At 36.9% G+C, this 21,901-nt stretch overlaps 1 protein-coding gene across 1 annotated transcript in view; it reads left to right on the top strand.

The window, feature by feature from the left end:
- Positions 1–21,901, top strand: part of RYR2 (ryanodine receptor 2) — a 753,550-nt gene that overhangs the window by 451,314 nt on the left and 280,335 nt on the right. The window contains exons 27-28 of the mRNA XM_072822940.1: positions 15,254–15,413; positions 18,838–18,985. Of these exons, the coding sequence (XP_072679041.1) occupies positions 15,254–15,413; positions 18,838–18,985 (308 nt within the window). The remainder of the gene's footprint in view (positions 1–15,253; positions 15,414–18,837; positions 18,986–21,901) is intronic.

Genomic DNA, 21,901 nt, shown 5'->3' with positions numbered 1-21,901 from the left:
GCAACAGAGAGGGAGAGAGAGAATCAAGTAGATTCCATGCTCAGCATGGTGCCTGACACAGAGCTCAGTCTCATGACCCTGAGATCATGACCTGAGCTGAAACCAAGAGTCAGATGCTTAACCAAGTGACCCACTCAGGCGCTCCTAATTTAATTTACTTTTTATCAAAAGAAAATATTTTAGGAATAATTACAAAGTTTGGTACTATTACTTCCATTTTAAGATGAGTAAATTGAGGCAATGAATGCCCTGTGGGTGATTTTGCCTGCTGGAGGATAGCCTCTTTCTGTGATCCAATTTAACTTCTCAAAACTTCAGCTTTCTCAGCTGCTAACAGGTGATGCCTTTTCATAGGGAAATTTGGAGTATTAAATGAGCAACTGCTCAACAAATGATTGCTGTTTCATGTTGTTATTTTTGTTTTATTTTAATTTCTGAGGCCTCTGCATTGTAGATAGCTGGTCTGGACATGTGTAAAATAATACCATGAGGATAAAGCGAAGCAGTCACCTCATAATCTCCATTAATCACCCTGGCCTCAAGTTATCCCTGATAAAAATAAAATCAAAATAGAAACAGTGAGCTTGCTATGCAGATACCAATTCAGGCAAGTCCTCTAGTTCAGCAAATACTCAGGTATTCCATTAAAAAAAAGATGTGTAAAAGCTGTTATTACCTAACACATTTTTAGTTTCTAAAAGTTTTCTTTAAAAATTTGAGCACTTTCATTGGATGCTGTTTTATGGCATCTTCACTAATTTACATTTTGAAATGACACTTCTTGTTAATTTTGAGTGTCACTAATAAAAGTATATCCAGAGTGATTAGGCATGTGCCATCATCTATTGAGAAACTATATATGAACATTGATAACATATTTTTGCATCATTTTGTTTTTCTCTTTGAATTGTGTTTCTAATCCATTTCCTTCACAAAATGTTACACTATTAAAATATATTTTGAGTGATCACCCTGTCATACTTCTTTATAACCAAATGTAAATATAAATTGGATTTTTTTGTTTGTTTTCTGTGATCATAGTAAATGTTGAAATTTTTCTTTTGAGCTATTATAATTATTTTTGGTATTCAAGTATTCAACATAAATTCATTTTTTGATAAAAATCAGTGTAAAAAAGTAAGATTTTATTGGAAATAGTACATAATGAAATGGATTCAGTTATTCTTTTTCCATTTATATCATATATCCATGTATAAATATTTATTCATAAAAAAGAGACAAGTTCTGGGTCATTTGCATCATTTGTTGACATAAGTAATTTTTTCTTAAAAAATAATTCAAAGAAAAATATCTGTTGAAAGAAAGAAAGAAAAAATATCAGTTCAGTGAACCAAAACTTTGTAGTCGTTCATCCTCAGAAAGCATGTTTAATGACCGCTCACTCATGTGCTTCCTTGTTCAGTTTGTTTTTAAAGCAAAAAATTAGAAACCATCTTACTTGGAATATAATTTCTTATCCTCTTATTGAAGTCACTCACTGTTTTTTGGTAATTATATATCATAAGGCATTATTAAGATGACAAACAACAAAAACTTGTAGTTATATCTGTACTTTCACTTAAAGATACTGTACTTGCAACTTGATGTATGCAAGGATACAAAGATGAAAATGTTAATTTCAGATTACCTTTGCCAGCATAATATATTTAAGAAATTATTATTATTACATGCAATGTAAATGTGTGTGTGTATCTTGTCAAAACTTTGGGGCAAAGTAGTCATCTGAAAAGTAGGAAAAAAAAACTGTGATTCCAACTGTACAACATTATGGAAGAGGCAACACTGTGGAGTCAGTAAAAATATTAGTGGTTGCCAGGGGTTGGGAGGTAGGAAGAGATGAAAAGGCAGAGCACAGAGGATTTTTAGGGCAGTGAGAGTATTTTGTATGACACTATAATGACTATCTAATGTCATTATACATTTATCTAAACCCATGGAATGTAAACTAGGGACTTTGGATGATAATGGTGTCTCAATGAAGGTTCATCAGTTGTAACAAATGTACCACTTGCTTGAAGAATGTTGATAATAGGGAAAAGCTGTATGTGTGGAGGCAGGAAAGTCTCTGTATCTTCCTCTCAGTTCTGCTGTGAACATAAAAATGCTCCAGCAAATAGTTTTAAAAAACAAAACAAAACAAAAACCTCCTGGGGCCAGAATTTAGCTTATTCAATTCATTGAATTCATTTGCAGTAAAACCTAATTGATAAAGCCAGTTTTCACTGTTAAATCAATTTAAACAAAATTTGTCAGAAAAAGTCAGGCTTTTTTTTTTTTTTTTCTGTTGAAATAGGGGTTAATATATGTTTCTATGATAGCCGTCTCAATTCTGGTCTCTAAATCTAAGATAAATAGAAACCAATCGATTAATTAATGAATACATAGGACACAAGGTTTGCAATAAGTTAGTCTTGTTGAGGAATGAATTAAAGTCCTCTGCCTTCATAATTTTTTACTGATGGCTTTTCTTTATGTTGCTTTTAGTAGTTCTGCATTATTTGAAAATAGATGGGGAAATGGACAGATATCATTAAATGAAAACTCTTCACACCTGCTGGCAGTCTGTACTACATCTAAATTTTCCATGAGATACAATTTTATTATTTTTTGGCAAAAATTAAGAAATTTGATAATAACAAAAACTGATGTGGATGCAGATCCACACAAGTCTAAAAGGTTTGAGTGTTTTTACAATCATTTTTAAAGCTATTTGGCATCATTGTATAAAAGTAAACATTTGCACATCTTGCTACCCAGTGGTCTCACTCCTAGAGATAAACCCTAGAAATAGTCCACACCAACAAACATGAAAGCTCTTGTTTTTAGAAATATTTGTAATAGCATAAAAATAAGGGAGAGGAATAGGAGAAATATTATTCATCAGGAAGATGGATTAAGTTGGATGTAATAACATTATAAAAATATGAATTTTAGTCATAAATGGCAACGTAGATGAAACTAAAAAATAATGTTGAGGATGAATAAAAATATATCCCACAAGGCTAAAATATACCACCATTTTTTGAGACTGAAAAACAAGCAAAACATACTTAAATAGATTTATATTTATATGTACATATGTATATGTTAATGTGTATATATGAGGAGTACACATATATATTGGTGTTAATAATATTCTAATTCTCAGCATGGTGGTGGATTAATGGTACCAGAGGGGAGGCGGATGGGGGGAATGGGTTAATTAGGTAATGGGGATTAAGGATTGCACTTGTGATGAGCACCGGGTGGTGTATGGAAGTATTGAATCACTATATTGTACACCTGAAACTAAATATTACACTGTATGTTAACTGGGATTTAAATAAAATTTAAAAAGAAGTTAGAACATAGAAATATTGAAAATAATGAGAACATGATGTACCCAAGCAACATTACTCAAAAGGAGACTGTAGTTTCCTTCTTATCCATTGTCCTGTATAAGACAAAATAGCTCTGAAAGCAAAATTAAGAGAAGGTCACTGCACAAAGGTTAAAAAACAAAACAAAACAACCCAAGCATTATGCTATAACAACTCATGTATGAACCAAGTAAAATAGCTTCAAAAAGTCAAAATATTAATAGATTTTCTGAAATAAATTGACAAATATACAATTATAGTGATAATTCATAACACAACTCTCAGAAACTGCTGTGTGTAATGTTAGTGAAGATTAATAAAAGTTTAAACCCCTGTAAAGTAAAATAGTGGCATATGTAGAACACTGTACAGAAGGGACATATGTAAAATTTAGCATCTATGACATGAGGACATTGACAACATAAAGATCACATTCACTCAATCACAAGGAGTAACAGCAAAAACCAAAAAATTCTATATAAAGTAACAACATTTAGAAACATCAAAGTGTAGTTTGAAATAACTAGTGGATCAAATGTATCATCATGAAAATTTTAAAAACATAAGAATGGAAAAGGAAAAGGCTATCAAAACATATGAATTGCTCATATAAAGCAATGCTTGGAAGAAAGCATATGTTCATAAGAAGGAAGAATAAAACCTCTGGAAAGATTGATAAAGGAAAAAAGATTTCTTTTTGCAATTTTAATGATATTTCAGTAGAACTAGCAAAATGTATAAATTTATGCCAAAGTTTCCTAAGTTAAATGATATGGATGTTGTATAGACCAACACCAAAATTGAGTCAAGAAGGAAGAAAATGTTATTAGAGTTATAGTTATTAAAGGAAATGCCTTAGTTTAAAATTATCCCACTGCACTCAGAACTATTTTATAAAATGTTTTACTTATAAGCATATGAACTCTTAGGAAGCAGTAGTCTGAGAAAACCTTCTTAACCTGATAAAAGGCCAACAACAACCAATCTATAAGATAAAGCCCAAAAGTTTTTCCTTTAGGATTCAGGAATGAGATAGTGTAAGTCACTAGTACCTGATATATTCACACAGCCAATGCAATGAGACAAGAAAAAAAGTATGAGTTTTGGAAAGGAAGAAAACAAACTGTCATCAACAGCAGGTAATATTACATGGAAAACTCAGACGCATCTATAGAGTTATTTGTTAGCAATAAATTCAGTAATATTGCTGCATCTTTTAAAATACCATTGAGATATCATGTACAAATGTAAAAAGAAATAAATTCTTTAATATCTAATACAGATGAAAAACCTAGTAATAAATATAATAGAAGAGGAATAGACCTCTGTGACTATGCACTCAATAGAGACCAGGCTTTATTACAATGCCCCTAGTTTCTAAAATGCCTACTACATGAGTGACATCAGCAACATGACTCAGAAGATGTTCCTCCTTTTTGTCCCCCTTTTTAATCAACAAATTAGACATCCATACATAAACAAGAGCATCTTTGTGGAGGTTTCCAGATTTTGCACCTTACTCCAAGGGACCCAAGATCTTACCACTGCAGATCTTAGGAGACAGACAAACTCCAGAAACTGTGGAACCTGTTTAGTGGGTGAAACTGGCTGGAGCCCTGTTGTGGCTATTGGGCAAGAATTAGGTGAGTGCTGAACTGAGCAGGCACTCACCAACCACAGAGGACTTGCAGAAATCCAGTCTTCCAAAAGGCAGATGCCAACACATTGTTGAAGAAAAAAGAAAAAGGAAAATATGAGTTTATTTTAAGTGAAAGTGGTATGAGAAACTTTCTAGGCACTGCCCTACCTCCAAAAAGGAGGCTTTTGGAGCTGATTTATCAGTACAGGTAACCTCTCCTGTAGGCAAAGAGGCAGATGGGGAGAGAGGATTCAGCTTCCTCAGTTGGCAGGATGCAGCTAGAGAAACCCATTTCTGTCCACCAGCACCCAGAGTACTAGGATGGGATCTTTGTCATGGGAGCTTAGTGAGGATTTGGGGAAAGAGGTAGATAAGAATTTCAGTCTTGAATCTGTTCAGCAGAAAATCCAGCCACAAGCCTTTGATAATGACATGTCCTATCCCATCTTCCTACCAAATCCGTGGACATCCCCAACATTTAACCAAGTGTTAAACCCATACTTCCCCCTACTCTTCCCACTAGCTGTGTGTGTGCTCCTGAATTTGTCCAGAAAGGCAAGCCTGAGGAGATGGGGAACATGCCCAGAAAACAGGCCACACTTCGTGGGCAAGGGAAAAACTACAAACTTGAAATATAGCAACCCCTCTGGAGATTTAAAAAAAAAAAAAAAAAAAGAGGTCTCTAATAACTTGCCTAGCAAACTGTAAGAACTAGAGAAGACACAGAGCTAATTATGAGGCTCTTGGCTACTTCAAATGCAAAAGCAAAAATACATACCTGAAAGTAACATGAAACATCAAGGAAATATGGCATCACAAAAAGAAAATAATTCTCAGCAACCAAGTTCAAAGGCAAAGAACATTACAACCCAATAAAGAATTCAAATAGCTATTATGAAGAAATTCAACAAGTTCCAAGAAAACTCAGGCAATCCAGTGAAATCAGGAATAAATTTAATGAACAGAAGGAGCTCTTTATCAAAATGATTGATATTCTAAAAAGGAACTGAATGAAAATACTGGACCTGAAGAATTCAGTGAATGAGATGAAGAATATAGAGGAGAACATCTGTCTCAGGAAAAATCAGGTGGAGGAAGAATAGTGGCTTGGAGGATACAAATATAGAATTAATACAGTTAAGAGGACTGGAAACTAAGTTTAAAGAGTGAACAAAGCCTTAAAAAACTCTCAGAGTCTGTCAGAAAAGTAAATATCTGAATGATTAGGCCCTGGGAGGAGAAGGGGATGAGTTTATTTAAAGAAATATTAGCCAACAACTTCCCAAACCAGGAGAAAGACTTGGATGTTCAAGTCCATGAAGCTAACAGCATACCCTGTTATCTCAGTGTAAAAAGACCTTCTCCAAGACACAATTTGATGAAACTGTCAAAAATCAACCATAAAGAATCTCGAAGCCAGGGACAAAAGGAAGGAACTGACAAAGGAACCGCATTAGGCCATCAGATTTCTCAACAGAAATTCTGACAGACCAGGAGAGAGTGGAATAATGTATTTAAAGTGTTGAAATATAAAAATTGCCAGCCAAGAATACCCAGTCTGGCAAAGTTATCCTTTAGATGTGAAAGAGAAATAAAGACTTTCCTAGACAAAAGCTGAGGGAATTCACTGCCTCTAGACCTGCCTTACAAGAAATGCTGAAAGGAAATCTTCAAGCTGAATTGGCAAGATGCTAAACCAGGAATATAGCAGCATATGAAAGCTCACAGCACATTGGAAATGGAGAAAAATCAAATAATCAGACTTAACGAAATGAAACTCTATGTTCGGATGGTGTGTTAACCATGCAACTCCAATATGGAAGTCAAAGTAGAAGAGTAATAGGAAGTATAGCTCCTAGGGTGCCTAGGTGGCTCAGTCAGGTTGAGTGTCTGATTCTTGGTATCAGCTCAGGTCATGATCTCAGGGCTGTGAGGTCAAGTGCCACATTGGCCTCCCCACTCAGTGTGGAGTCTCTCTGCCGCTCCCCACACTCATGTGCTCTTTCTAAATAAAAATATTTTTAAAAACCTATACTCTAAATCATTAATGAATGCATGACCCAAAAAGAGGTAAATTGTAACATCAATAATATGTGAGAGGGCAGAAGAGGAGCCTTTAATAGATGTTTGAAGATATTACCATCAGCCTAAAATGGAATGTTTCATCTATAAGACATTTATGTAAATTTACAAGGTAACCACAAAGCAGACCCCTAGAGTGGACCTGCAAAAGACAAAGGGAAACAGAGTGTACCTCCATGGAGTATAATCAGTGTACAAAAGTTGGCATAAACAGAGGGGGGAGGGGAATGCATTGGAAATACGGAAGGACCAGACAGCAATGAATGAGATGGCATTACTAAGTTCTTACATATCGAATTAACTCAAAATGTACATGGATTATATTTCCCAATCAAAAGGCACAGTGTGACTGGATAGGAAAAAAACCCCTGCATACTGCCTACAAGAGCCCCATTTCAGATTGAAGGATACTTGTACACTCAAAGTGTTGTTTGAATTATGTTCTGCATTTCCTGTTTGAAAATAGACTATTTGAATATAGTTTTTTCTTATGTATAATACATATCATTTCATTAAAAATTCTTAACCACTTTTATGGAATGTGTGATTCTTTGTAGTTCTTTTCTCCCTTTTTTCTTATTCTTCCTCAACACAAATAAGCAGGCAATTGAAGAGTGTAACCTATTATCATCAATTTATAAATTCACAAACCTTCCCACATTTATTGTAAAGTTCTTGAACCACTGCATAGTTTGATGAACACAAAGTCCATTCACTATAGGGACAAAGAAAAAATGCAGCAGAAAAGAATTCTCTCAGAGCTTGTGATCACCGATTTCTAATATGCCTGAGTAATTGAGATTTAAAAACAAAACTATAGATTTAAATGAAAAGAAAATCCTTGTCTGAATGCCAGTGCCATTTCTTAAAACTTTTTTTTAGCACTTATCTATGTTACTAAGTCAGCACAGAACATAATAGTGTTCTGTGGTTGCTTGTACATATCACTGGGAAATAAAAGTGTTGAATTATGAATTAGTAGTGTTTAGAATTGTCTGAGAGGTCTTTAAATCCAGTGATAAATTCCCTCTGTACCCTTCTTACTATTAATGCTATGAAGGCTGGGTAGTGATGGGTTGTAGAGGGGTTAAGTGGGGATATTGGGGCACCTAATGGCTAAGAATGATATTCTCAATGCATATACATATATATAAATGACTTTCTGAGATGAAGGCTTGGATGCTTGAATGTGTAGGCCCATGAGATGTGTGTGTGTGTGTGTGTGTGTGTGTGTGTATATACATATATACACAGTTTATATAGACATAACATATGTACTAAATTCAATTTATGTAAATATTTACCTAAGTAAAAGATAGTGTTACAAATACAGTTGGGTTTTTTCTTTAATGATGAAGTACTGTGATTACAAAGGCAAAAAAAAAACGACAGGTTTATATACTCCGTTTATGTGTAATGAGTAAATTTCACAAACCATAAATTTAAAAATGTGCTACTATATAATGTTTTTTATTTTCTCTGATCCAGTTTAATTTCATATTCAAGCCTAATGGACTTTGCACCAGAATAAAGCTTAGTGTTAGAAACTTAATCCTAGGGCAGCCCGGGTGGCCCAGCAGTTTAGTGCTGACTTCAGCCCGGGGTGTGATCCTGGAGACCCGGGATCGAGTCCCACGTCAGGCTCCCTGCATGGAGCCTGCTTCTCCCTCTGCCTGTCTCTCTCTCTCTCTCTCTCTCTGTCATGAATAAATAAATAAAATCTTAAAAAAAAAAAAAAGAAACTTAATCCTAGACTGTTCAGTGCCATCTTTTGAAATTGATGTTTTCAGTATTGATTCTCACCTTTAAGTTGTGATTCAAATGTCCTCTTGTCAAAGCAATCTTTCCTAACCTCTGTAAGATTATTTCCCCATTTGATAAAAAAATAAAATGCAATAAAATTGCTCCCTATTTAAAATTTTACCTTTCCCCATGCCTCTTTTCTACTTTTCCCCCCCACAGCACTTACATCTTCTAACATAGTATTGTTCTATATTTACTTTGTTTATTGCCTGATTCTGCATCAGAACATAATCCTGTAGACTTTTTTGTCCATGTTATTGTATGATCTATCATTAGTTCCTAGAATAGGGCCTAATACATTCTACCACTGAATGAATATTTGTTGTTGAATTTGAATTCACTGTCTACCTCCCTCTTACCACTGGGGCTACCTGTATTTGAGACATCTACCTGATGAGGAGGAGACATTGGATCCACAGTATACCTATTTGATTTTGCTGTCATGACTGAATTATGTCCAAAAAAAACGGGAGCTGGACAAAAGTTAAAGCCATAAAGGCAAATTTTATTCAAGAACTGTTGTAATAGGGGAAAAGAGACCTCTGTATCAAACTGGACTCCATTCTGAATCCAGCAAGTACAAGTAGGGATTCATAGCCAAGGAGGTTGGGGACAATGGGTAGAAGATTACTAATAGGGGAGACATCAAGGAGGAGGGAGATTCTGCAAAACCAGCTTGATAGGATTCTTGCTGAAGGCTGACCTACCTGGTGATAAGATATCCAGAGTGGGAGGTGGGAAATGTGATCAGATACCAAGGGTGGAGGATTTTCATTAAACTGATCCAGTAGGATTCTTGCTAAAATGGAACTAATTGGAACAAGGACACAGTCCAAGATCAGAGTGTGTCTGAAAGAGGGCTCAGAAACATGACTCTAGTTGGTCAGAGGAAAGTGCCTTTGTCAATTATCTTCATTCATCGCTGCTGGCATCTCATGGGGTGCCTGTTTTCACCACTGGTCTTTGGTGATGAGTCTACACAGTCGGTTTCTTCTTCTCATTTGTATGAGTACTCCAGGTCACTGCTCTTCTTTTAGCTCTCTTTAAGACTATGTAGAGAGTGCCAGAAACCTAACAATACCCTCTCCAGCAATTTGGAGATTGTAGTTTGTTAGTGGAGGGAATGGGGACGTCTGTCTATCAGCCTAGACTTGGTTGGCTGCCACTTCTATTTTTCTGAAGTTGTTCTCTGCAAGGAAGGGCTTGTGTGTGGGAGACTCATCAGTATGCTCTGGGAAGCAAGACAGAAGTTCACCTTGGCCCTGGGAATCTACCTTGTCTCTACCTGGTAAGTGTTGGGGAGCTCCAGCTTCCTGCTATGCTCTCAAATCTCTCTGGGCAGGAGAAGGAATTTTTATCTGGTTTTCATTAGGTCTCTTGCTTTTTTGATATTCAAAAGCATAATTTTTAATATCAAAAGGGCTTTTATCTAAAAGACCATTGTCTCTGCAGAGAATCTTCAAAGCCTATTTTAAAAATCCAAAAGCCAAGAGTGGCTTTCTTTGGTCTCTCTCTTGAGATGACCCCTTCTTGCTGCATTGGATACCTTGTGGTTTTGTTTCAAAGGAGCTGTAGGGTAGCAGAAAGCCTTGAAGTAAAAAGAAATTGATAAAAAAAAAGGAATTGGGTGGGGCAGGGGAGGCCTCCCAGGCATATCATCATATTATATTTACTTAAAAACAAAAAAGTGAAACAGTAGAAAAAATATATCCCTTGTCTGATTCCTTTCTCATTTCTACATTGAAATGAATTTCCCTGTATTTGTTTTCTGGTGAAGGTTTTTGAATTATCTCTCTCTTCTGTCTGTGGAAATGTCAGCCCAGTATGCATTTTTAATAGATGTGCTTCCAGCAAAACTTGTCCTTAATATCTCTGGTGTGCAGCCATCTGAGATTTTCCCATTTGTTCCAGGGAACTTGAAGGGCTGATTTGGTTTTGGAATTTACACCTAACATCCACTGAACTTGGACATAATCTTTTCATGTTTACTGCACATCTTTCACAGCATAATGACTTCCAAGCTTCATTTAACCTGATTCCTGCTAAACAAGTCAGTTTGAGAGGTGGGAAAGGCTAGAAAAAAGGGCTTTCCTGCCTAGCGGTTTTGGTGTTCTGCCCTATTTTTTATTACACCACTTTAATTGCCCCTTTAGTGATATTATATTGAACATGTTGTTTCAAAGGCTCATTTAGAATACCTGCTTAGGAAAAACGGTGGGAACGAGGTACGAAACGAAATTGCTACTCAACATGACAGCTCATCAGTGGAGCCAAGCGCTATCAATTTTTTGATGCAGATAAAGCTGGCAGTTTGCCAGTTATGTTTTATTTTTTCCAGGCAAAAAATGTATTTTAAAAAAGAAACTGAAGCCCAGTATATATAGCTTATTAATCTTAGTGTTTTATTTTAATTATGGACTATATGCTACATCAAAATAAATTGAGAGCCAGTAACTGCAAAGGAATTTTGATGCCTTGGAAAGTGAGTATATTGATTGTATTTATTTAGTTCCATATATATTTCTCATAAGCTAAACTTCAGGATGATTGATGGAATGGGAACTTTGCATATTCAGGGAAAGGAAGTTGAAAGGATACCTAGTGAACAGATAGATTGCAGGAAAAAGAGATCTAGTGACTGATTCTAGTAGAATTTTCCCAGAAAGCTCAAGGAGGTAGTAAGTAACACATTGACGTTTTTATTTTATTTATTTATTTATTTATTTATTTATTTATTTATTTATTTATTTATTTATTTATTTTAAATTTTTATTTATTTATGATAGTCACACAGAGAGAGAGAGGCAGAGACACGGGCAGAGGGAGAAGCAGGCTCCACGCACCGGGAGCCCGACGTGGGATTCGATCCTGGGTCTCCAGGATCGCACCCTGGGCCGAAGGCAGGCGCTAAACCGCTGCGCCACACAGGGATCCCCACATTGATGTTTTTAACATGAGCTATATGTATTTGGTGCTAATATAATTACTAATGATAGGACTTTTCCCTATGATTTGGGCTATGAAATTCTACTTCCCAAGAATTGGTACAGCAGTCTTGCTTTTCTTTTCAATTTCTGGAAATTAATCTGAAACTTTACTTAAAACCCCTTAGCTTCCAAGGCTTATGTCAATCACATTTTACTCAAAAGCTTTTCTTTTTGTTCTTTTTTAACCACAAAAAGATAATATTTCCTATTAATAGTCGATCTTTATTTACCTCATGAAATTATATTAGTAAGGTGAAATGGACATTATTTGCCAAAATAATGCTCTCATTTATGCTCTTTAAAAAAAATTCTATTTTGATATAATGGATTGACTCTTACTTTGTCAACATGTACTACAAACAGCAAAGAGTTTTATAAATCATTGTTGATACTGATTCATATTCGTTAGGTATTTGTGATGTCAGCATTTTTATCAAATACAGTAGGTTGGGATGCCTGGGTGGCTCAGCCAGTGAAGCGTCTGCCTTTGACTCAGGTTGTGATCCTGGGGTCCTGAGGTCAAGCCCCACATCGGGCTCCCTGCTCTGTGAGGAGCCTACTTCTCCCTCTCCCTCCACCTGCCACTCTCCCACTTGTGCACACTCTCTGTCAAGTGAATAAATAAAATCTTTTTAAAAATACGATAGGTTTAACTCTATGAATTTCAAGAATATTTGTATTTACTATAGATGATTTGAAATACAACACTATGGAAATAAGGTTCAGGTGAAATGGGAGTTAGTAATTTACTTAATGGGATGGGATTATTAGCCATTTGCAAGAATCACTTGAAACTTCTAATCCTTTCTTGTACAGGGTTATGAAGAAGAGTAAAATGAATTGCTGTCTACATCTGAAAATGAGCATGAACTACATTAATTCTTGTGCTGTTTTAAATCAGCAAATGCAAATATGGGTTTTCATTGTGACCACAGATTAAGGCAACTGTAGTAGATATTCCACGTAGGAAGGGGAAATTTTAAAAAATCAGGAGAAACATATTATGTCTTATATTATTCAGCTTTATACATTAGGAGAACTTATCGATAATGTTTGACTTGGAAGGACCTCGTTCTCATCCTCTACTTCTCAAATATATCCCCTACCCCCCCACCCCATTCCATATGAGATATTGCTGGGAAATGTACTGTTAGAATTGGTTGCCAGAGAGGATTTTTACTTTTTTCAACATATTTACCATTAATATGGCTTAGGCTCTAAATAATTTTTTCATAGATCAGTTTCAAAACTCTGTCCTGTGTGTCTCCTCTGTGACAGCTGGGAGAGCTCAGGGCCATTGGAAAATTGGAGAAGAAAGAATTGTGTGCTGTTGGGCTACCCCGTGCTGGGCTGTTGTGAGGAAGCTAGCTTGATCATCTGTTGGTGCATTAGAAATATATTGGGAGCTCTTTCTTGAAGAAAATATTCTCTGAATGAGAACTTGTATATGGGCTGTACTTACAGTTTGTAGATTTATCTATTTATAATCAGAATTCCATACCATACAATGATTTGTATGAGCAGTTAAAAAAATCCCATGTGGTTTCTTTATTAAGAAAATAAAGATGGGATCCCTGGGTGGCGCAGCGGTTTGGCGCCTGCCTTTGGCCCAGGGCGCGATCCTGGAGACCCGGGATCGAATCCCACATCGGGCTCCCGGTGCATGGAGCCTGCTTCTCCCTCTGCCTGTGTCTCTGCCTCTCTCTCTCTCTCTCTGTGACTATCATAAATAAATAAAAAAAAAAATTAAAAAAAGAAAGAAAAAATATTGTTAATAACTGAAACATACAGAGTTCTGATTTAAAACAGAACAAAATTTCTCATGTATAAATGTAGCTTGGAATGTAAATTGAATGACATAAGGCCATAATTAGCCATAATTGTTAAAATTGCCAGACTAATCTAATCCCCTTAAACAAAACATTTCTAATACTTTTGTCTATAGATAAATTATTTATAAAATATGAGATGTCTTACAATGAAATAGGAGTAACTAAGGCAATCTCAGCTTTATTCATGCTTAAAAATTATTTATTGCCATAACACATCAATTCATTCAACATATCTTTATTGAATGCCTACCAGGAATCAGGCACTATTCCTGGTTTTGTGGATAGCAAGGAACAAAGCAGACAAACTCCCTGCTGTAAAGAAGCTTACCTGGTCATTCTACTAGCCATAGCCCAGAATACTTCAAAGAATAAAGATAACATAGTTTTATTTCTGCATTTTCTCATGTTCTGTTAATTTTTTTTTAACTGCGTAATTAGCTGGCAAATTTTCTTTGTACAAAGGAGAATCTTTGAGATGAAGATGCATGTACCTTTATATTAATTTGGTATATAAAGTTAATTCTTTCAAAAGCTATGGATGGAAGGGCTGTTTATCTGCCATGCGTGGTTTTGAGTATAATGGCAGTTAGAAAAATGGATTAGAAACAGATCCTGACCTCAAGGCATGGTTGATTATAAGGAGTGTAACAATGACACTCCTTATAGAAGAGTGTCTTCTATAGAATAGAAGAGAAGCAGCTGTAAAATAGGCTTTGTTCGAATCTCAGTAGTTAAATAGAATGAGTTGACTCTGTGTGTGTGTGGGAGGGGGCGAGGAGCAGAGCAGTATTATTGCCTTAATAGGTACATGTTGAAAATTTTGTATTTTCAATTTTATATTTCTTCCAGAAGATGAAAACTTAACACTTGTTTTAGTACTTTCTCTCAGAAAGTTCAGAATTTCAGAATATGGAAGTAGTCTCTGGTAAGAGTTAGTTAAAATCCAGGCCTTAATAATATTTTAGATGATTATGTACCTGGGATATCCTACTTTCTATCTTATCCAGAGACTCCCTAAATTATATAACTAGGAAAGGCAAGTAGGAAAATAACTTATAAATGCATTAAAGTCTCCCTATGGCATAATGAACAGCTAGTATCTGTAAGGACCCACAGATTTATTAAACACATAAATATACAAATTAAGATAATGTTTAAAAGTTGAAGAAAATGAGAACAGAAAGAGAACTCCATCAGATGTTTCTACTGGTAACCATTATTTTGGTTTGTACTATAAAAAAGCCTCAATAGTTTGGAATTCAGTAAGTCCTTCTCACCTTTTAGAGGTAGGTAAGTTGTCTCATTTTTTGTTTTAGTGGCATAAAATTGAAGACCACGATCATGTGGCCTTTCTACCTAATGAGTTATTAGCTAAACTGAAGGGTTCCCAGCTTGCTGACCAGTGGTAACCACTTTGGTTTAAGGAACACTTAGAAGTAGGTAGGGCCATAAAAAGACTGATACAGGGATTTTTAAGCCTTGACTTTTTTGGAAAGGCCAATTATATACTTCTTTTATTTTGCTTTGTAGTTACCAGCTGACAAGTGGGTATAAGCCTGCCCCAATGGACCTGAGCTTTATCAAACTCACCCCATCTCAGGAAGCAATGGTGGACAAGTTGGCAGAAAATGCTCATAATGTATGGGCCCGAGATCGAATCCGGCAGGGCTGGACTTACGGCATCCAACAGGTACAGGGGAATGTAGCTTTATGGCCTGGAGGCTGAGATTTACTTAAGTGGTAATCAGCATAATTCCTAACAGGAGAGATTAAATAATGACTGGGTTGAAACTCACATGCATATCTTAACGTATATATATATGCTAACGCACCTGTTCTGTGCTGGGCTCAGGAAGTCAGATGACCATAACCCTGAGTGTGAACAGGAGGTACCAGTGAATTTTAACCAGGACAGTGATTTATAACTTGGTTTTGTGGCATTTCTCTCTCTGAGATGGTATTTAAGGAGAAACTTTTGAAATATGAGAAGATTGAGATAAAATAGTAATAAAAGAGGTCCACTGTTCCTCCTTCAAAACTCCTGGGGCCAGATGAATGTCAGAATCCAGATATCTTTCGGTGTCCAGGATGGTGATATGGTGATATATTACATATTTCTTAGCACCCTCCACAGTAAATTACTATTTGTTAGGCACAGCATAGGCATGATAATACCAAGAGGGATAAATAAAGACTATAAAACAGGCTTGCATCAATTCAGATCATGTTTTACCAACTGAGATTTTGTTCAACTTAGTAAAGGATGAGTTTTCTTAGGTTTCTGGATTTCAGAGTCATGGATCTCTCTATTCATGGTGGTGCGCTTGTTGTGGGAGTGACTAAGTCATGGAGCACATCCCAAGGCAGCAGAGCAGAAGGCCCAAGAGCAAATTTGAGCCTTGCCTCTTAGTTACCAGGTGACCTTGGGCAGGCTACTTAAATTCTCTGCACTACTTGGGGACACCTGGGTGGCTTAGGGGTTGATCGCCTGCCTTTGTCCCAGGTTTTGATCCTGGAGTCCCGAGATTGAGTCCTGCATTGGGCCCCCTGCATGGAGCCTGCTTCTCCCTCTGCCTGTGTCTCTGCCTCTCTCTCTCTCTCTCTCATAAATAAATAAAATCTTAAAAAAAAATTATCTGCACCACTGTTTCCTCATCAGTAAGTGATTTCACTTCATTATATAACTTACATATGAGAAAGGCTTCCAGCAGTACTGGCCCCTACCAAATAAATACATCAGGTGGTTTGCTCTTCAATACCATGTCTAGAGTTTTACTCATATTCTCTTTAACTCTGACAACACTTCTGTGAGGGAGGAATCATTTCGATTCCCAGTTCACATATGGTGTACAGGGAGGCTTCACGGGAACAGTTTGCCCAGTGCTACACAGCTAGCAGGTGGCAGACCCTGCTTGGGCCTTCTGACTCCAGAGCCAACATTCTTCGCTTCCTTGTTGCAGTACATCTTGACAGCTCAGTTTGGGCTGCCTTTACTTAAAATTTTTCAGGAATAAAATGTTTTCTCACTTACAGGCTTAGCCTATTGTTTAGGATCTAGCCTAAACATTGGTTTGAAAAAGTGAGTTTTGAAAATCCTTCTAAGCCAGTGACTTTTTGGCATTAGAAAGGCTAAAGGAAACTTGAAGAACCTTGATTTACCTCATAAAATATATTTTTATGTTGAATTAAGCTGGTTGTAATTGATGTGAATGTCAACACTAAATCTGCTTAAGCATTTTGTGTGTGTGTGTGTGTGCGTGAGAGACAGAGAGACACAGAGACACACAGAGACAGAGAGAACCTAAACCTTATAACCATGTACCCAAGAGGGATCAGGGCCCCACACTGGCTCTCTGCAAAAGGAGGGCTAACTTGCTGTGAAGTCCATGTAGCTCTATTAGACAAACCAGGATTTCCGGGAGTCCTTCTCTTCAGGTGGGGGCGGGGGGTGTGCTTCCTGTGTATATGGTTCCTCATAAAAGCACAGGCTTTTTGAGCCTACCAGAACTTTCATTTGGATAATTTCCCCACTCTTTCTCTCAGGCTCCATCTTGCTTCCACCATATTCCCCACTGGCATAAGCATATTTGCCAGATTCTGTATGAGTGCTGTCTTGAATTTTTCATCACCTTCTTGTTGACATAATTTAGTTTAGAACGTCATTGAAAGTCCTTGAGAGCAGTTTACTTGGCTTACTACTTCTCTGTCCCTCTAGCTCTGCTGCTTTCAAACATGAGTGTGCATCGGATCCCCTGGGGAGCACCTTTTAACAGATTCTCAGGACACCATCTTTAGAGAGTATGATTTTTTTTTTAAGATTTCATTTATTTATTCATGAGAGACATAGAGAGAGAGAGAGGCAGAGACACAGGCAGAGGGAGACGCAGGCTCCACGCAGGGAGCCCGACGTGAGACTCCATCCCAGGTCTCCAGGATCATGCCCTGGGCCGAAGGCGGAGCTAAACCGCTGAGCCACCCAGGCTGCCCTAGAGAGCATGATTCATTCAAGGCTTCAGACTTTCTGTAGAGGAAAAGTTTGGAGGCAAAAACCACTTTAGAAGAGAGGGCTGCTGGGTGATGTGTCTGGCACCTGTGTGTACTGTTTACACTGTTGGTTTACTTAGGGTGGTTTTGTAGTGGTGCTCCCCACCAAGCAATCTAGGTGATCTGGACTCCAGCCTGTCAGTCCATGCTCATGTATTCAGGAGCAGGTATTTAGTACAGATTTGCTAGAGAGACAGGAAAATATAGGAGGGAAAGCTTTCCTTGCTCCTAGTCACCCAGAACAAAGCCAGTCTACCATGTAGCATATTTGTTTTGAGGTTTGGAAGGATCCACAGCCTCCTCATTCTTCATTGTGCTCAAGTTAACCTGAGATTTGAGAATGCTTCCTGAAAAATGGAAAGTCTGACAAAATCTGCAGCAGAGTTTCAGAGAATCGATGGAAAGAAGTGATTTCTTTTGCCAGGCTAGTAGGAGAGCCAGATCTCATGCTTTGCCAACAGCAGTCTCATCACATTTTAAACCTGGAGCCTCGTTTGTAATAACCAAATTGTGAGTTTTGTACGTACTTCAGTGCTTTTGCTATTAACTGGTTTCACAGGTTGGTGGAGTCACCCTAATGCATAGTGTTCAGGCTAGTTGAGTTCATAGAATGGTTGTCTGTAACACTGGGTTTTTCTGAGAGAGGGCCTGCAGCCATAAGTTGTTTGTAGACTAAAATCACTGAGAGGTGACCAGTGATCACTTGGCTCTTCTTGTAACAAAGACTTGTCTGTCAACTGTACAAGGAAATTCTGTGTTCTCTAAATTAGTCCATTGCCCTGTGATCCTGGCAGATGGACGGTGGTGGAAATGATCCTTCCAGTTGGCGTTTGTTATTTTATTGTTTTTACTTTTTTCTTCTCCTGGGGAGGGCCTGCAGTTACTCATTTGATTCAGTCTTTTATATTGCTAGGGGTTCAGTAACTTCCTTAACCTGAGAAGACCAAGGGTGTGGGGGAGCAGCTTTTATCTCAGGGGCTTTACTTTCTGTTGTATTTGGCAGCTGTCTCATTTCCAGAATGATTGCTTTAGTACTGCTTTGATGACCAACACCTTTTCTCTTCCTGTAGGATGTAAAGAACAGAAGAAACCCTCGCCTGGTTCCCTACACTCTTCTAGATGACCGCACCAAGAAATCCAATAAAGACAGCCTCCGTGAAGCTGTTCGCACGCTGCTGGGGTATGGCTACAACCTGGAAGCACCAGATCAGGATCATGGTATTTTGGTTTTCCTTTCTTCCTCTCAGGTTGCAAAATTGTGTAGTAGTTCTTCAAAGCCAAATAATTGACTCAAAGTGGGAAGTACAAAATTAAGTCCTTCAAGATGTCATCTAGTTTGTAACTTAAGCCAGTGGTTCAGAGCATTTTTTTTCCTCAAGTACACTTGAGGGATTAAACCCATCTCTCAGAAGAGTGTCTCACCACCTGTGATTCTGCCCAGGGACAAAACTAGTTTACCTTCCCAAAGAGTCTGAGGTGAGCAGTGGAACTCTGATATTGCCCCCTCCCCCGATCTCCCAGCTATCCTTAAGAAGAGCTGGCTTAGTTGTTTATGGGAATAAACCTATAGCTAGTGTCTATGAATCTTCATTATTGATACTCCTACCTGTAGGCAATATTAACTAATTAGTGCAACATTTTAGTTGCATGTTAGTGAACATGTTAGATTAGACATTCAATAAATATGTATGGAAGAAATGGATTTTCAGAGGTTTTATGAAGAACACATTTCCCTTAAATCATACCTTTTAAGAATATGATTTAAAATATCAATTCCTTTATCCTTTGCCTGAAGTTTCAATTGATATAAATATCCATATTTTTAAAATGACCGAGTGAAATAAACAATGTGTGTTTCCTTATAGTGCCTATACTTTTTTTGGTAGAAAGTTTTATTTATTTATTTTTTTTTTTGGTAGAAAGTTTTAAACAGTGTATTCTCAATATTCTCTAGTGAGTAATATTTTCAGTGTTTCTTGATAGAAATCCAGACTGTAGGGACACCCGGGTGGCTCAATGGTTGAGCATCTGCCTTTGGCTCAGGTTATGATTCTGGGATCCTGGGATCAAATCTGACATCAGGCTCCACATGGGGAGCCTGCTTCTCCCTCTGCCTAAGTCTCTGCCTCTCTCTCTGTGTGTCTCTCATGAAAAAATAAATAAGATCTAAAAAAAAAAAAAAAAAAAAAAAAGAAACCCAGACTGTAAGTTGTAAGAGTAGCTAATGTTTATATAGTGCTTATCATGTGCAACAAGTATTTCTAAGACTTTCACAATTACGTAATCCTCACAGTAGTCACGCGATGGGGATGGTCCATGCAATATGCTCATTTTATAGATTAGGAACCTGAGATTCTAAGACTTCTCTGAATGGAAAGCCATGTACTATGTTGTAGATGCAGAATCCCATCCCCAGGCATTCTGACTCCAAATTTCAGTCCCTGGAGTTGATTCAGTATGTAGTTACATCTTAGTGGCTCTTAGTGTAGATACTGAATCTTTACATTTGTTGCAAATAAAATTAGATATTCTCTTGATAACAATAATATTCACAATCATGATGTAACTCCTTATTTTATCTTGAAGTCAGTTTCATAACAACATATCTGGTAGGCCCTCATTAACCAGATGCTACTATGAAAGGAACCAGGAGGATGCCTGTCTTAATGACTGTCGTCCACATGAAAGGTGGAATGGAAGTAAATATTACAAGGTTCCTAAGCTAAGACAACAATTGAAAACAGTTCTGCGAATGTCTGGTATGCAATATGCCCTTAAAGCTAATTGCTTCTTTTTTTATGATACATTTAAATTGAAGTGTAATTTACATACCATAAAATACATAGCTCTTCACTGTTCAGTTTGGTGAATTTTGATAGTTAAATACACAAAAGGTACCACCACCCAAAACAACAGGGGGAACATATTTTTCATTATAAAAAGTTCCCTCCTATCTCCAACAAAATAACCACTTTCTAAATTTTGTTATCACAGATTAATTTTGCCTTTTCTTATACTTTGCTTATAAATGTAATCAATATTATATATTTTGTCTACGTACTTTTGTTCCACATGTTTTTGTGATCATATATGTTTTTATATGTGTCATAGAATTATTGAGTGGTATTCTATTCTAATAAACCATCCTTTTTTTAATCCATTCTTCTGTTGATGAAGATTTGGATTATTTCCAGTTGTTGGCTATTATGAGTAAAACTGCTATGAACACTTGCAGACAGTCTTTGTGTAGACTTACACTTTTCATTTCTCTTGGGTAAATATGTAAGTAAAACTACTGAGCCACAGTGTTACGGGATTGCAGGGTTCTTGTCTCATGGAGTCGAAGAATCAATCTTGTGGACATGAAAGGATGGAATGAAGTGAAAGTTTATTAAGTGACGGTGAGAACAGAAAGGAAAGAGAAAGCTCTCTAGAGTGAGAAGGGTCCTGAATTGAGTTGTCACTGAGGGTTTTTAGGGCTGCTCCTTTATTGAAAACTTGACCAGGGAGCTTTTGATTTTGAGATTCTTGTGCTATCTTGGTTTGAGCAAGCACTATTGATAACACTGTTAATGACTGATATCTCTGAGATTTGGTCATTTTTTGTGATTACACTGTTGCTAACAACAACAACAAAATCCCACCGAGCCAGGTGTTCTGGACTAAGAGGATAAACTGGCTAAGTGCTTTTGCCCATCAGGAATAGTTTCAGAGCCTAGTCAGGGGCTCCCCTGCCTCTCCTGGCCTATACCTTAACTCTTTCCTTACTTTATAAGAAGATTCCAAATGGTTGTACAAACTTATTTTATTCCCATGACCAGTGTAGAAGGGTGCCAGTTGCTCCCACATCTTGGTCAAGAATTGATAGTGAATCTTTCTGATTTTAACAATTCTGGTAGATGCCAAATGGATCTTTCAGTTTTAATCCTCATGCTCTTCTTGAATAATAACGTTGAAGTTTTTTTCTTGTGGTTATTGGTATATGTGTTTTTTCAAAACTATATCCATTTAAAAAATTGCATTGTTTTGTTTTCTTTTTATTGAATTGTAAGTATATGTAATTGTAAGCATCTATCTATACATACATAAAACTTTTCTGGATATAAAGATTATGTCAGATATGGGAAACAACTC

The sequence above is a fragment of the Canis lupus genome, chromosome 4, assembly GCF_048164855.1.
Source record: "Canis lupus baileyi chromosome 4, mCanLup2.hap1, whole genome shotgun sequence".
In the NCBI taxonomy this organism is placed as follows: domain Eukaryota; kingdom Metazoa; phylum Chordata; class Mammalia; order Carnivora; family Canidae; genus Canis; species Canis lupus.
Note: the sequence above shows the minus strand (reverse complement) of the source record. Positions and strands in the feature narration are given on the sequence as shown.